The following is a 15,962-nucleotide window of genomic DNA, read 5'->3' on the forward strand; positions in this document are numbered from 1 at the left end:
GCCTTACGATTCAAATGAAGAGTTCGATGTCAAAAAATTAGTAAATTTTGATACTTTTTGACCTCTTCACTATAGCTTTGAAAACCAAAACCACTTGCACTTAGGCCACCCTCTGGCCCTTGACCCATGAGAGAAAGGTAGAGCCCAGCAAAGCCCAAGGGGGTCCGCCGAACCCCTGGGTCGGCCGACCCCACCTGTCAGCACGAGGTCCCCAACTTTTGAATTTAAACTCCTTCAAACGACCTCTTTTGCTTACCTTATGAGCTAGGCTGAGGAAAGGAAGGTTTCCCTCGAGATTGGCCTTTGTTCTCATTAAAATGACCCTCTCCATCCTCCTTTCTCCCTCCCCTCCATTCTTGATCCTCTTTCTCTCATCCCCTCCACATTCCTGCAAAGAACCCATGGCCGGCAAGGCACTTGTCCCCTTCAGTGAAACCATGTCCACCTTCGCCCTCGAGGGTGAACTCTCGCCGGCAAATCAAGTGCCGGTGAACATGGTCATCGAGCAGGTGGCCGAGCACATCACCACGACACCACTGGCGATCCTACTAGCACTGGCATCTGAGGGGACGCCGAAAGGAGCCAAGAAGGGGTCGGCCTACCCCCTGGTTCGGCCGACCCCTCAGGGAGGCCCCTCGGTCCCCCGTTCGACTCCGCTCTCCGTCAAGAAGATCCCCGCCGGGAGAGACAGTGGCCGAAGCACAGAAGGATCCAGAAGGACAACTATGGGGGCGTTGGTGCTCAAGGACATCGCCGTACACCTCTTCACCGACCCGCTTCCGCCGAAGCCTTTAGAAGAGGGGCAGGAATATGTGTACTCACTGAAAACAAAGAGTGGTGATGTAGTTAGCCATAACTATGTAACCACACCTACACGCACATCCAAGACCCCTTCACCACCACAACATTTTCACGTTGTGGGCATCCGTACCCCAGGCATCTGTGGCAGAACCACCTGAATTATCCCGGCTCAAGTGCGCAGGCCATCACCATAAAGGCAACACCGGCTCAAACGCACTTCAAACGGAACAATTCTTGGTCTGTCGGGTAACGTCCTGATACAACCACCGCTTTTTGGATCGAACAAGCATACCCCGCACGAAGGCGAGTCCAGAGATATTACAACCACAATTTTACAACACAGGCAAAGTAGCAATTACAAACTAGTTCAAACCATTATTACAAAACCAAATTTAGTAAAACAGTTATACAAGCCATAAGTGTAAAGATTCAGAGTTTAAACAGCGGAAGATAACACACGACGGCTACAACACGTCGCAAAAGTATACCAGGCTAGCCCAAGCATGGTATCACTCGTCAGGGTCATTGCCGGCCGAAGACGTATCCCACTCTACGGACCAGCCAGGAGGTAAAGAGCAGGGCCAAGACAAACTAGCGACCTGGTCCTCAAAACTCATACCTGAAAAAGGGTTTCAACAGCAAGGCTGAGTATTCTAATACTCAGCAAGACTTAACCGTCAACGGGTATACGTAGCCCACTTAACTAGACTATGCAGGGTTTTGTGAGGCTCTGGTTTTCCTTTTGCTGAAAAGCAATAAAGAGTAGGTCCTTACTTTCAAATTTTAGCTTCCAAGATTCTAGTTGATTAACCATTCTATGTAAGCAACTACTATTCAACCATGGTGGAACTTTAAGCAATCATCAAGATTGATCATAATAATGTTGCTCTTATTACTCTGTGTGGCAAAGAGATCAAGCAGTCCCAAACTGTGGGAAGCAGACGATTCGAATCGAATTTGTTAACCTGTCCAGGCAGACCTAACACACACGTTTGGAACACCGTCGGGTCGTTCCCAAACAACCGTTGACCTTTCTTTCCGGCTTGTGGATAGGGTCACTCTCCCCGACTACAGGGCTCCAAGGTCCAACCTTGTCCCTCGAAGTCGAAGTGTTGATCAACAATAAAATTTAAAAGCCTATCTCTAAAGAGAGAGTGATAGGTATATCCACTCCCCGGTCCAATCGGCTACTAGGCTTACCGCATACCATATTTACGGCATGTGGCTAGTACGTTCAAAAACTTAACCAGCACTACCACACACCGCGACCTTAGCAAGTTCATCAACACAGACGGGTCTCACGCAAGGTCATGATATCGAACACAACCCCGTCCGTCGTCCTTATATTGATAACAGAAAGTAAACAAGCAGTTCCTATAGAGCTCGCGAGTGACAGGCAATCACTCGACTTTTACCGGTCCTATAAGCTTAACAATTATTCGAACTCAGGTCTAGTGTTCAGTACATAGGTTCCTAGGATCATGCATCTAGGGTTTCAATTCAAATCCTAAGAACTGTAAATGCACAAGTAAGTTATAATAGTAAATGGTAATAATTTGAAATATAGGTTATGTCCGGGCCTTGCCTTCTTGGTAGTTACTAACTATTTCAGCCCTGGGCACTTCCGAACTTTGGTCCGGGGCTTCAGTTAGTACAGCAGTGTTCACTTGAGCTTCGAGATCACCTTCTTCTGAATCCGGGATCAACTCGTATGTCCCGTCCAATAAAGCAGTCGTATCTATATGTAATGCAAGAACAGTATTATAAACACACTCACGATGTGGTGAAGCTAAGCAAACAAAATTAATACACACAAGGGCAATCGTTTATAGAGTAGTAACTCAACATTTCTAACTACACAAGGCATCATGATCAACAACACAAGAAAGCTATACTAACTTCCTAAACAAGTGGGAGTAGTTTCCTATAGCAATTAAATCATGGTTTGTTAATAAACCAACAACTCAGAGCACAAATAGTAATAAATTTAGCAAAAAATACACTAAAATATAAACAGAGTAAGCTATCCTGTAAATTTCATGCCAAAACATGTAGCCATTTATTCAGAACAATTCATTCATTCAAACAACACCTAGAACAAGATTGAATTATACAGGTTAAACCATAGCAAAACAGAAGCTAAAAATTTAACAATAGGTCGACACAGGGATGAGTTAGCTACTGTGAATTTTTCATGATTTAATTTACAAAGAATTAATTTTGAGTAAATAAACAAAACAGACATCAACTTAACAAGATTCATTTTTAGCTTCTGTTCTATTCATGAACTAGGGCTAAAACTTCATGGAAAATCTAAACTATTAAAAAAGAACACTCACAAATATTTGCATGATTTATCATCAACATAAACTATTTTTCATAATTAAAGTCTACTAAACAAGGATTAAATCAAAGAAATAGCTACACATGCGAACTGACCACGAAATTTTTATAGCAACACTAGTGTCATATGAACAAACCACCATAAAAAGTTTAGAGCAAGACATAGTTTGAAGCAATAATTAAGAAAAAGAATAAACAACTAGCCTTTATTTACCTAGTGACACAAATCACTTTGTACAGCAAAAACTTTCAACAAACATCCATCATATTTTGATTTTACTGCATAGACCTTTACACAAGGATTCCAGAACAACTAGATTTGCTCTTTTACGAATTTTCGACGAATTTCTATTGAATTTCAAAGTTCACTGCAAAACATAGCAAAAAGGTCCTTGCTGCTACTATTCATTTGAGTCACGAGCTATTCAAATAACCCCCCGGGTTTTCGTTTCTTCTCAACCCGAAGTCCCTGGCCGGTGGTCAGAGAGGGGGCGCGACGTTGACCGGCCAAATCCCGGTGAGGGGGTCACCGGCGGCAAGGGGAAAGAGGAGTGGGAGCTTCACTGGGTCAAGGCGCACCTCTGGGTGGTCTTTTTGGGGTGCGGGGAGGGGCTCGGAGGCGGCGGCTCGACGGAGCAGGGCGGCGGCGGCAGAGGTTCAACGGCAACTAGGGTGCTTCGGTGAGGGAAAGAGGTGCAATCCGGGTCGGAGAGCTTCGCGGGCCCACGGTGGAGCTCTCTAGGGGGTCAGAGCGGGCGGAGGAGGGCTGCAGTGGTGGCTCCGCGGCGGCATCAAGCTTGCTGGGGTTGCGGGTGGAGCGGCGGCGATGTTCTGGAGTCTGTGGGCTATGAGATGGCAAAAGGGCGAAAGGAAAGGAGCGAGCTCGCCACTGCGGCGGCGAGGTGGCGGCCACGCGGGAGGATCTGGGCGGCGTGGCGAGGGGAGAGAGCGCCAGCGCGAGGCAACGGGCGGTGGAGGAGGTTGGGAGCGATGCGTGGGTGCCAGTGCGAAGCAGGAGGTGGCCGGCTGGCTCTCCACGGCGCGCGGCGGCACTGCACAGCGGCGGCGGGCGGCGCTGAAAAACAGAGCAGGCATGCAGGCTAGAGGGAGGGGAAAAGGGACCTAAATGCAATTTCCAAAAATTCCAGGGACCCAATTGTAAACTAGCGATAACTTTTAAAATAGGGCTCAAATGAAAAAGTGCCCAACATGAAAGTTGTTCAACTTTTCAAGATCTACAACTTTGATGTTGTGCAAAAATTTATTTGATCAAAGATTCAAGAGCTATTTTTGAAAACATAGGAGGGATTTTGAATTCCAAGGAATTTTGTCTTTTTCAAGGTAAATTCACTTTAAACTTAGGCTGAATTGAAAATTTTCCTGCCATGCAATGATTACATTACATTTTGCAAAAACAACGTCCACAAAAGCTATAATTACCCATCCTATTCAAATAAAACTATAAAAAGGACCTTGCATAAAATCATAATTACACATATAACCTTTTATATTTACAAAAAGATCCTTTTTCAGGCAATCAAGCACATGATGCATAAAATAGATACACAACTAAAGTGCAGACACCTAGGGTGTCACAGCAGCGGGTATGGAAAGAGGTTGATGCCGGGGCTCTCTCCTAAGAATAAAGGAGAAGCCGAGTCGGTGGCATCATCCCCTAAGGGCGTCAAGCGCGTTAAGAGGCACATCCTCCCTCCTCCGATCTCACGCCCTGGCAAGCAATATGAGCGTGAGGATGAGCAAGTCCCCAAGGGACCCATGGTCATTCAGCTTCTTCGCACAGTCATCAAACTGCGCGAGGAGCATAAGAAGCTTAGCGATGAAGTGGCGGAGCTCACTTTAGAGCTCAAGTCCGTCAAAGAGAATGCCTAGAGAAATGTATTGAGAAGGGAAACCACTAGCTTGCACATCACCCTTCACAGTTATCCTCGGGCACATTACCACATTTCCCTTTCAGTCTTTATTTTTTAGAATTTCCCTTCAATTGTAATGCGCCCCCATTTGATAATTCAATAAAATTCAACTCCCCGGTTTCCAAACCGACAGAGTTTCATTCAATAAAGTGTGGGGGAGCAGCACGTACCCAACACAATAGACAATACCAAGACGAAGCACACGCAAAAAGATTAGGACCGGTAGGGCCACCCCTGTGTCGGTCGACCCTGTCGGTCGGCCGAACCCCAATGGGGGCTGCTGCGTCCCTGCTTCCTCCAGAAACTTGGTTTGCACCTTCACTCCTGTTACCTCCCTGTTCCAATCAAAATCCTGCGCTAAAACTTCATGAATAAAAATTTAAAAAGAACTCTTCACTCCATGCGCTTCCCTGAACAAATTTGCATACTCTTTATTCCTTGCACTTTTCTAGGTTCTTGTGAACAATATTCTCTATAGAAAACCCTTGCTATCTAGGCAATTGATTAATGTGATATGACTAGACTAATGGAACCATGCTCTTCTTTGCAATGAACTTGGGATTTCTTTTAAATCTAAAAAGCAAAAAACTTGCTCCTCAATTTGAAATACCCACCAAAGCCAAAGTTCAATTTGATAGAAACACCTTTCATGCAGCTTGTCTTTACTTTGAGCTTTGTCAAACTTAGTGACCCATGTTAGAAACTCTTCATGCTCTCATGATCAAGATCACGTACACTCCACATATGTTTGCCGACTCCACACTGGAAGTTGCGCACATCATGCCATCCATCCACAAAATCAAACTCCATGTCTTGTCATGACCTTTCTCCCCAAAATAGAGAAAGACATGGGTTATGCAAAAACAAATATGCTCATGAAAGCATTATGAAAAAGAAATAAAAGATGCATGCCCAAAGAAGGTATGCCACATGCCTGCAAAAGCATGTAAAAAAAGAGAGACATAACCCATGTCACAATAAGAAAGTGGGAGAAGAGGTTTGAGAAAAAGGGAGTTCATTCAAAAAAAATATAGAAATATATATATATATATATATATATATATATATATATATATATATATATTCACACACTTGCACATCTTGATCAGACTCTATGACTTGTTTCTTCTTGGATCCCGCTTTTGACTCAGCAACATAAGTAGAGCAAGCTGTCCTCTTCACTCCTACACTGAGCTCCACAGAAACCTGAGTAGAAAATAGGAGAAAAAGAAGGCACAACTTTGCCTTGGTGAGAACCGTGAAAATGTAAAGAGTGATTCGAGAGATAAAGTTGAGGAGCATAGCTATCTTCTTTTTTTCAAAACATAAAAACCCCAAGTTTCTAAGCAGGGTGAGCACGGAACCTGAAGTCTATCTCATTCCATTCTTCAATTACCAAAGAGAGTATGGTAGACACTCGCAAAAAGTTCACAGGGATGAAGAAATGCTTGGAATAACTTGTATGTAGATTACAATCAAGGAGCAACAACCACTTTAGCCCTCGCACCTTTACTCGAGGACGAGCAAAGGGCTAAGTGTGGGGGTGTTGTTGATGGTCAGAAATAGAACCGTCAACTCCTGCATCATTTCACAACTTTTGATCACCAAACATAGCTACAGGGCTTAACTCTAACGAATTCCACAAGTTTTGGTGAATCTTGATTTGCAAGCACCCATACGTGAAACAAGAAGAAAATGAACACAAGATGTAACACATGTACACAGAAACTCGCACCCTGCATCACACTTACAAGAAGGGCCCATTTGTCAGAACAAACCGACGTACAAAGCCCGGGCACACATGCACCTAAGAAGAGGACCCACCTGTCGGTCACCCAGGCAAAGGCGGTGGCGAGAGGCGAAGCCAGGGGGTTGGCCGATCCCAGGGGTTGGCCGAACCTAGATTGAATCCAGTCTAGGTGCCCCTTGGCAGGTGATTCCCCTTTATCCTCTCCAAGGCAGTTATCCATGTTTCCATACGGAGAGATGGCGGGAACCGACCCTTCAACCTATAAAAGAAGCTCCACTCCCCCTCTCAAAACAACTAAGGAGATACACAACACACTTTGCAGAAGGAGTAGAGGGACTTACACTTGTATCATTAGAGTAGGGAGTGTGTGAGGAGACGGAGCGGAGAAGAGCTGGGCTTGTCGGTCTCTCTTCATATTTGTACCTCGACGGATATGATTCGTTTGAGTAAGTATCCGGAGTTCGTCTAGTGGTGAGTTCTTGGTTAAGTTATTCTTAAGTTATCATTCGTTTACAGGTTCATCGTCTGTTCTTATAGCAGATACTCTGGCAGAGGGCCCCTGATAAAGATGGGTTACCCTGCGCAATGCTAGAGTAGTAGTTCAAGGCATAAACATGGTGTTTAGGCCTTAGATTGCCTTTGTTTGCCTCGTGATCCACAGAATTGCGGGTAGTCCATGGGAGACGACAGCCCCGTTGGTATGCCACAAAGCTGCTTTGTGGTTAGTGTAGTCCCCCCCTGTCCGAGTACGGCATAGAGCTAATAGCCAGAAGTCCCTAACAGTACCTGGGTCAGACCGGTGCCCGAAGTGAACGAGTGATAGTCTAAGTTTATCTTGCTTTGACCCTTACCTTTAGATAAACCACACTACCCAAAAGTTCTCCTACCTCTTGTTCTTCAAGGGTACACTAGTTAGAAGGTCGTTACACCTCCGTTCCCTGAGAAAATACGATACCTTGAATACTCTCTGGGTGAAGTGCTACAACAGTATCTTCCGTGCGCTTGCGGATCTTATCTGCAATCGTTAAGAAATACCAACACGTACAACAACCCCGACACTCAATGCTCCTTGGTCCCACTGGGAGACAAGATGCACGAGGAACCTATCAAAACAAATGCAAAGTTTTGCTTTATGAATATAAAGATCAACTCTTGCATTTTTGTTCAATGGTTGGTAAGATCTGTCACGTAAGTATCCCACAAACCTCGTACATCCTTTTCCTTGTCTCCACCCTGCTAAGTTATCCATCATGCCATATTGCCATGATAAAAAGAAAAAATATATATAGATAATAACAATAATAAAAAAATAATAAATGAAGTTGAGGTGTTTCAAACACTTCATGCATCTTGCTTCAATAAAAATTTAGACTCTTCGATGTTCAAAACCGGCAGAGTCTTTTTCTTGTTTCCACCTTTGTTTTTGTTTTGAATAAAGGCAGGTACAAGAATAAGTGTGGGGGAGATCTCTCCCCCAACACATTTCACGACCTCGAGGTTCAGCACGCTGAAGAATAGGAAAGATGGAATCCAGGGAGGGATGGTCAAACCTTTGGTTTGACTAAACCACCTCTGAGTTCCCTCAGTTCCCTCTCCTTTCTCTTCAAATGATGGTTCGTGCAACCACATCTCTCAAACTCCCTAAGTTACTGAGTTTAAATAAATTTATGTTGATCATAAAAATTAAACTCTATGAACCTTGCCAATCCTCCTATGCACTCCATGAACTTCTTAATAAACATGCATACTCTTTATTCCTTGTCTTTCACCTTGCACTTGTGAACAAAAATTTTATAGGGAACCCATGCTATCTAATAATTGACCTTTGTGATATGGTTGGATGAATGGAACCTAGTTCTTTCTTGCAAAGTACTTGGGATTTCTTTTATAAAATTATCAAAAATTCAATAGCATGGCTCCTCAATTGTTTATGAAATTCCTATCCAAGGCCATATGTTGATCAAATTGAAAAACCTTCCACATATGCATCTTGTTATCTCATTGAGCTTTGTCAAATTGTTGTGACCCTTTGAGAGAAACATTTCATATTCCTATGATCAAGATCACGTACACATCCCCACCATCTGCTATGCTTCTACACTAGAAGTTAGCAAAAACTTCATCCATCTATCCACAAAATAAAACTCCATGTCTTGCCATGACCACACTCTCCCATAGTACCCATCGTGAGAAAAAAGATATGGGCTATGCAAAAAGAAATAAACATGCTCAAGAAGCATGATGAAAAAAAAGAAGAAAAGAAAAGATGCGTACCCAAAGAAGGTATGCCACATGCTCACAAGGCATGTCAAAAAAAAATAGAAAAGAGAGAGAGATAGCCCATGTCCCAAAGAAAAAGAGAGAGTTGGTTCATAAAAAGGAGTTCATACACCATCCACCAAAAATATCGACACACATGCATATCTTGATCAAGGTTCATGACTTGCTTCTTCTTTGGATCTGGTTTTTGACTTAGAAAAATATGAGAAACAAGTATGCCTTCAGTTTTTCCTACCCTGAGCTACACAAAAGCCTTATTGGAGGTAGGTGAAAAAGGAGGCATAACTTTGCCTGGGTGAGAAATTCAAATAACAAAGAGTGATCTGAGAGAACAATTTGAGGAGCTAAGTTATACTTGATTTTGAAAGTAAACAAAACCCAAGTTTATAAGCAAGGAAGGCTAAGGGACCTAAAGTTTAAACCGTTCCAAGCTTCAATTATCAAGATTAGTTTGGTAGACACTCATAAAGTTCTCAGGTACAGGAAAAGCTTGCAATAACTTGTATGCAGGTTACATTCAAAGGAGTTGCATCCACCATAGTCCTTCAACCTTTACTCGAGGATGAGCAAAGGGCTAAGTGTGGGGGTGTTGTTGACGGTCCTTATGTCGGAAATTCAACCGTCAACTCCTGCAGCTTTTCATGTCATTTAATCACCAAACTTAGCTATAGGTCTTAAAACTAACTGGTTCTACAAGTTTTGGTGAATCCTGGTCTGCAGGCACCCACAGCTGAAATACGAAAGAAAACACAAGTGAACACAAGGATAATGCATATAAGATCCTAACCTGTGTCTCACTTACAAGGAGGGCCCACAAATCAGAGCAAAGGGGCACGCCAAGAAACGAGCACCCAAAGGATAAGACAAGGGCCCACCTGTCAGCTACCCAGAGAAAGGCACACCTAGGGAGTAGCCCAGGTGCACTTTGAGGAGGAGTAGCCCCTAAGCAATCTTTAAGCCATGGCTAAGGTTTCCATAGAGAAGAAGGGAATATTTCTAGCATCTCCACTCTCCCAAGGCACCTCCAACACTATATAAGGAGGCCTCCCCCCTCATTCTCCAAACAAAACACAAGACACACCACATTTGGAGGAGGAGAAGATGTAGAGGAGCTCTCCCACTTGTATCATTAGGATAGGGAGTGTGTGAGGAGGAAGTGTGGAGGAGAGCCGGACTTGTCGGCCTCTCTTCGACCTTGTACCTCGACGGATACGATCCATTTGAGTAAGTATCCGAGTTTGCCTATTGGTAAGCTCTTGGCTAAGTTACCCTTTCATTGTTATTCATTTATGGGTTCATCGTCCGTTCTTGTAGCAGATACTCTAGTAGATGACCTCTGATAAAGACGGGATAACCCTGATCGACGCTAGAGTAGTAGTCGATGGCATAGACATGGTGTCTAGGCCCTAGAACACCTTTGTTTGCTGCGAGCTCCACAGATTAACTGGGGTAGACCTCGGTAGGTGACAGACCCATTGGTCCGCTACGAAGCCGCTTCGCGATTAGTGAAGTCCCCGATGTTCGGGTTTGGAGTAAAATAATAGCCGGAGGTCCCTGACAGTACTAGGGTCAGACCGGTGCCCGAATTAAATGAATAGTAGCCTAAGTTTACCTTATCTTGATTCTTATCTTTAGAAAAACCACACTACCCAAGGCCATCCTACCTCTTGTTTTTGAAGGGTAAACTAGTTAGAAGATCATTACACCTCCGTTCCCTGAGAAAATACGATACCCTGAATACTCTCGGAGTGAAGTGCTACAATAGTATCTTCCGTGCACTTGCGGATCTTATCTGTGAACATTAATAAATACCAATAGCGGCTAGGGCTCTTCTTCCTCAATGAGCCACGGCCAGCCCCCTCTTATCATCGTAGTGGAGTTGGATCGAAGATGCGCCGCGGCCCTAGGGAGCCGCGGCATGTCCGGAGCATGGAGGAGGCAGCTCCTCGATGCCTTCAGCTTCAGCCCAGGGGCCTAGTCCTTCTTCTTTTCCCTCGCTTTCTCCAACATAGTGGAGAGGGATCGAAGGAGGGCTGGTTCCTCAGGAGGTCCCGGCAGCAGTCCATCAAGGGATTTCTTCAGAGCCCCCGTCAGATCTGCTGCTGCTGGGACTGGAGTGCGCTCTACCAGTGCCGCTACTCTGCTGCTTTGCCGACTCGATGTTCTTATTTGCCTTCGCGCAGACGGGGCGAGCCGGGCTGGATGCACTGCCCGAGTAGCTTTGGAGGCTCCGATGCTTTTGTTCCTGTTCTTGAGGGGGGCGGGCGGATGCTCCTCCAGCTGAGAGCTAGATGGCACCTGGCCCAGCAAGGCAAGATTTGCCTCATGCTGGCCAACGCCGGTGTCGTCGAGCTCTGGCATCCTGGGGTGTCCTGGTGCGATTTGTGGTACCCCGAGATGTTGTAGCTACTGCTGTTGGAGGGGGAGGGGCTTGCAACTCCTCTTGCTCATCCTCCCTAGTAGCTACTGCTTCTCCAGGTGTTGCCCTGGATGCTCAGACAGCGCCTTGCTCCTTCACTGTGTTGAGGTTGTCGGATCTAGTTCCGACACCCCCGCGCAGGTATGTCGAGGTCCCTCTTGTTGCTCTGAGAAGTTGGGGTAGTCGAAGCTGCAGGAGGCTGGAGCTTCCTAGCTTTCATTCCACCCATCCTACCCTGAGCTACAGAGTGATCTCGCCTTCCCCCCGCTCGTGGCCTACACGCCCAGCCTCCGAAGATCTGGCACTTTGTTGTACGCCGCGAACGTGATGCAGGGGCCGGACTAACATTCGTGCCGAGCCATGGCATGGAGCCCCTCCAGGCGTACGAAGGGGCACTCGGATCATTCGCCTACGATGCCGGAATGGTGCCCGTCTCCTTCATCCCTGGCGCATCGGGAGATTCCTCGCGGCAACTTCATGAGTCCCTTTCACAGTGGTCTACCATCTGTGTAGGGAATGCCTTTCCTATAAACTGCACATCTTTGCAAGGAAATATATAAAGTTCCCTTTTTTGGGATCCAAGGGATCCTAGCCTTTGCTGGCCTTTGTGTAAGTGGAAGTAAATTCCTTTAATCAAGCCGATCTATTTTCCCAAGGTGGGTTGTTGTTCATTAGTTGAGGGCACTTGTCTTGGAAGCGTGTGGTGGTAAGCATTAGGGTTCCTGGAGACAACTGACGCCGGGGTCCAGAGACCGAGCTGAGAATCGAAGTTGGCCAAGAAGAGCCTGTTAGCCCCGAGCTAACGTGTCGCTTTAGACAAGCCTGCTTTTCCATGACCCAAGCCAGGCGCCCCCATTTAGCAACTTTTGCTTGAAGAAAAACTTTAAAAATTGCATAAAGAGACTGCAAACTACTTAATGCTGAAAAAGGAAAGCACGAAGTAGGTGTACAAAGGTGGGAGCCCCCGGCCAAGTATCCCGGGGAGGCTGTCCGCAGGGTACTTGGACTTCATGCCGGGACACTGGGACCCCCTCTATCTACAGGTAAAACATATGGAGATGCTCGATGTTCCAGACGTTGGGCACGGGCACCCTATCTTTGTCGGAGAGCCGGAACGCTTCGGGCCGGTGTTCTTCTGTGACACAGAAGGGTCCCTCCCACATGGGGGAGAGTTTGTTCTTCCCTTCTCTTGATTGGAACTAGTGGAGAACCAGGTCTCCGACTTGGAGGGTTCATGGTCGTACATGGTGCTGGTGGTAGCATCGGAGGGCTTGTTGGTAACGAGCCGCCCTGACCGCCGCTCTGCATCATACCTCATCAAGGTAGAGGACATCTTGCTACCGCAAATGGTCTTGATCCTCCTCCTTGTACACCCGGACCCGCGAGCTTCCTAGTGTCACTTCAGCCAGGAGCACGGCTTCGGCTCCATAGACGAGGAAGAATGGTGTCTCGCCTGTTGCACGGCTCGGGGTGGTTCGGTTTGCCCAAACCACCACTGGGAGCTCATCTATGCAGCCTTTGCCATGCTTTTTGAGCTTGTTGTAGGTTCTGGTCTTCAACCACTTGAAGACTTCTGCATTGGCTCTCTCAGCTTGCCCATTGCTGCGCGGATGCGCTATGGAGGCAAAGAAAAGTTTGATGCCCATGTCCTCGTAGCAATCCCCGAAGAGATCGCTCGTGAACTGGATTCCATTATCGGTGATGATCTGACTAGGAAACCCGAACCGGACCACCAGATCTTTGATGAACTTGAGCACTGAACCTTTGTTGATCTTGATGACCCCGATTACCTCCGGCCACTTTGTGAACATGTCGATCCCCATGTACAACAACTCGTACCCCCGACCAACTTAGGGAAAGGTCCCAAGACGTCGAGCCCCCAAACCATGAAAGCCATGATAGGGGGATGGTGTTGAGCGCCAGTGCTGGCTAGTGAATCTGCTTTGCGTGGAATTGACACGCCCTGCAGTGCCGAGCCAGTTCGACTGCATCCTTGAGGGCTGTTGGCTAGTAGAAACTTTGCCGGAAGGCTTTCCCGACCATCGTGCGGGAGGATGAGTGACTCCTGCACTCGCCTTCGTGGATGTCGGCAAGTAGTTCGGGGCCTTCCTCCCGAGAGATGCACCGGAGAAGGACCCCGTCCGTGACATGCCGATATAGATCTCCATCTACCATGGCATAGTGCTTGGACTGTCGTGCGATCTGTTCCGCAGTCGCATCATCCTCGGGAAGGATGTTTTCTTTCAGGAAGCCGAAGATGTCGTCCATCCACGAGGGTTCTTGAGGACTAGCTGAGAGCACGGTGTTCTCGATGGGTGGCATGGCCTGGTTTCTCTCACTCGGAAGCGAGGTTCCCCCTTCGCCACAGTCGGCAGCCGTGACGGTAGGTCGGCTAAGCTTTTCTTCGAACACCCTGTGGGGTAATGGAGCTAGTGAGGACGCGAGCCGGGATAGCTCGTTGGCCTTAGTGTTCTCCTTGTAGGAAATGTGTCACAGCTCCAGTCCGTCAAAATGCTGCTCCATACATCGAACCTCGGCCATGTAGGCGGCCATTTGGGGATCGGCGCACTGGTACTCCTTGGAGACCTAGTTGACGACTAGCTAGGAGTCCCCTTTTACCAGGAGGCAATGAACTCCCAGCCCGATGGCAGCTCGTAGCCCTGCTAGGAGGCCCTCGTATTCTGCCATGTTGTTCGTGGCTCGAAAGCCAAGTTGAACGGCGTACTTGAGGATCTGTCCGTCCGGGGAAGTTAGGACCACCCTAGCTCTGGCCCCCTAAAGGGTGAGAGACCCGTCGAAGTTCATGCACCAGTACTCCATGGTCCATGGTTTGTCCTCGTCGATTGCCGGATAAGCGGTTTCTTCTAGTCGCTCGATGTCGGGGACCGGGGTCCATTCGGCGATGAAGTTGGCGAGAACCTGGCTCTTGATGGCATGCCAGGGCGTGAACTGTAGACCAAACTCAACCAATTCGATTGCTCACTTCACCATGCGTCCCGTTCCTTCTCGGTTTCTGAGGATGTGGCTGAGGGGGTACGAGGTGACCACGATGAACTAATGCGCCTAAAAGTAATGTCGCAGCTTGTGGGATGCCATCAGGATGGCGTACAACATCTTCTGTGCCTGCGGGTAACGCTCCTTCGCGTCTCGGAGTACCTTGCTTACAAAGAACACCGGGCATTGTACATGTCGGGACCGCCTTGCAGGCCTGTCCGGGGTGATCCCGGGGTCCGAGATTGACGGCCCCTCCATGGCTTCTTGTGGCTCCCTCCTCCCGGTGTCCGGGCTTCCGCCCTCAGGGTCTTCCTCTTCCCTCTCGATGACCAACACCGCACTCACGACCTGTGGGGTGGCCGATCTTTAAAGGAGGAGTTCCTCCTTATCATGAGATGCCACCAGCACCGGGGGAGAGGAAAGGTACTCCTTCAGACCCCAGAATGCCTGGTCCGCCTCTGCGGTCCACTTGAACTAGCCGGTCTACTTTAGGAGCTTGAACAGGGGGAGGCCTCTCTCCCCAAACTTGGAGATGAACCGCCCGAGGGCCGCCATGCACCCCGTGAGGCATTGGGCCTCCTTCAAGTGGGTCGGGGGTCGCATGCGGTCGATTGCTTCCACCTTCTCAGGATTCACTTCAATGCTGCGGCTCAATATGAGGAAGCCCAGGAACTTTCCCGCTGGCACCCCGAACCGCACTTCTTGGGGTTGAGCTTGAGCCTGGTGGTACGCAGGCTATCGAAGGCTTCTGACAGATCTCACAGGAGGGTCTCTTGCTGCCGGGTCTTCACCACAATGTCGTCGACGTAAGCTTCGAAGTTGTGGCTCTGCAAGTCCTTCAAGGTGATACGCATGGTCCGTTGGAATGTTGGGCCAGCGTTCTTGAGCCCAAAGGGCATACGTGATAAGGACACACCGAGAATGTCCGAGAGTGTGTCCGATCTTTCACGGTACTTACAAATAGTTTCACTGAATATTTCTTTTAATCCAGTTCACTCAAGAAAGACCAAAGAATAATGTATGAGATAATCTAGTACTGTTGTCAAGCAATGTATATGACTCAAACTGCTGCAATAGAACCTCGATCCAGGAACTAACGAGGCTAGTACTATATATCTCGAGACAAGCAAAGAACAATAGTGTGATCTGTCTCAAGTCTGACCAAATAATAAAAGAGCTGAAAATAGTAATAGCACTCCTCGGCAGGGTAAACCAACTCCGTTCGGTAGCTAATAATCACCAGCGCAGGAACACAGATAAATATAGGATCGGCTTCCTCTTGATCAAAGTCAACCCGACCAGAGTAATAGAGATAATATCCAAATATTCCTTTGACAAATCAAAGATGAGCTGGAGCAATATAATCTATAGAGGGATCAGCTTATAATGAGGGATGCAATCCAAACCCTAGATAATTCTTCCACCCGCGGCCACGACGAACCAC

At 47.2% G+C, this 15,962-nt stretch overlaps 1 protein-coding gene across 1 annotated transcript; it reads right to left on the reverse strand.

The window, feature by feature from the left end:
- Window positions 1-12,861: 12,861 nt before the first annotated feature.
- Window positions 12,862-13,347, reverse strand: LOC120713305 (uncharacterized protein K02A2.6-like). The gene has a single exon (XM_039999293.1). It carries the CDS (start codon window positions 13,345-13,347, stop codon window positions 12,862-12,864), a length of 486 nt encoding a protein of 161 aa, XP_039855227.1.
- Between the last annotated feature and the right edge of the window lie 2,615 nt (window positions 13,348-15,962).

Source organism: Panicum virgatum, chromosome 6K (genome assembly GCF_016808335.1).
Source record: "Panicum virgatum strain AP13 chromosome 6K, P.virgatum_v5, whole genome shotgun sequence".
NCBI classification, from domain to species: Eukaryota; Viridiplantae; Streptophyta; class Magnoliopsida; order Poales; family Poaceae; genus Panicum; species Panicum virgatum.

Coding starts and splice junctions, on each gene's coding strand:
- LOC120713305 (XM_039999293.1), bottom strand. CDS start 13,347: ATGGGGATCGACATGTTCACAAAGTGGCCGGAGGTAATCGGGGTCATC.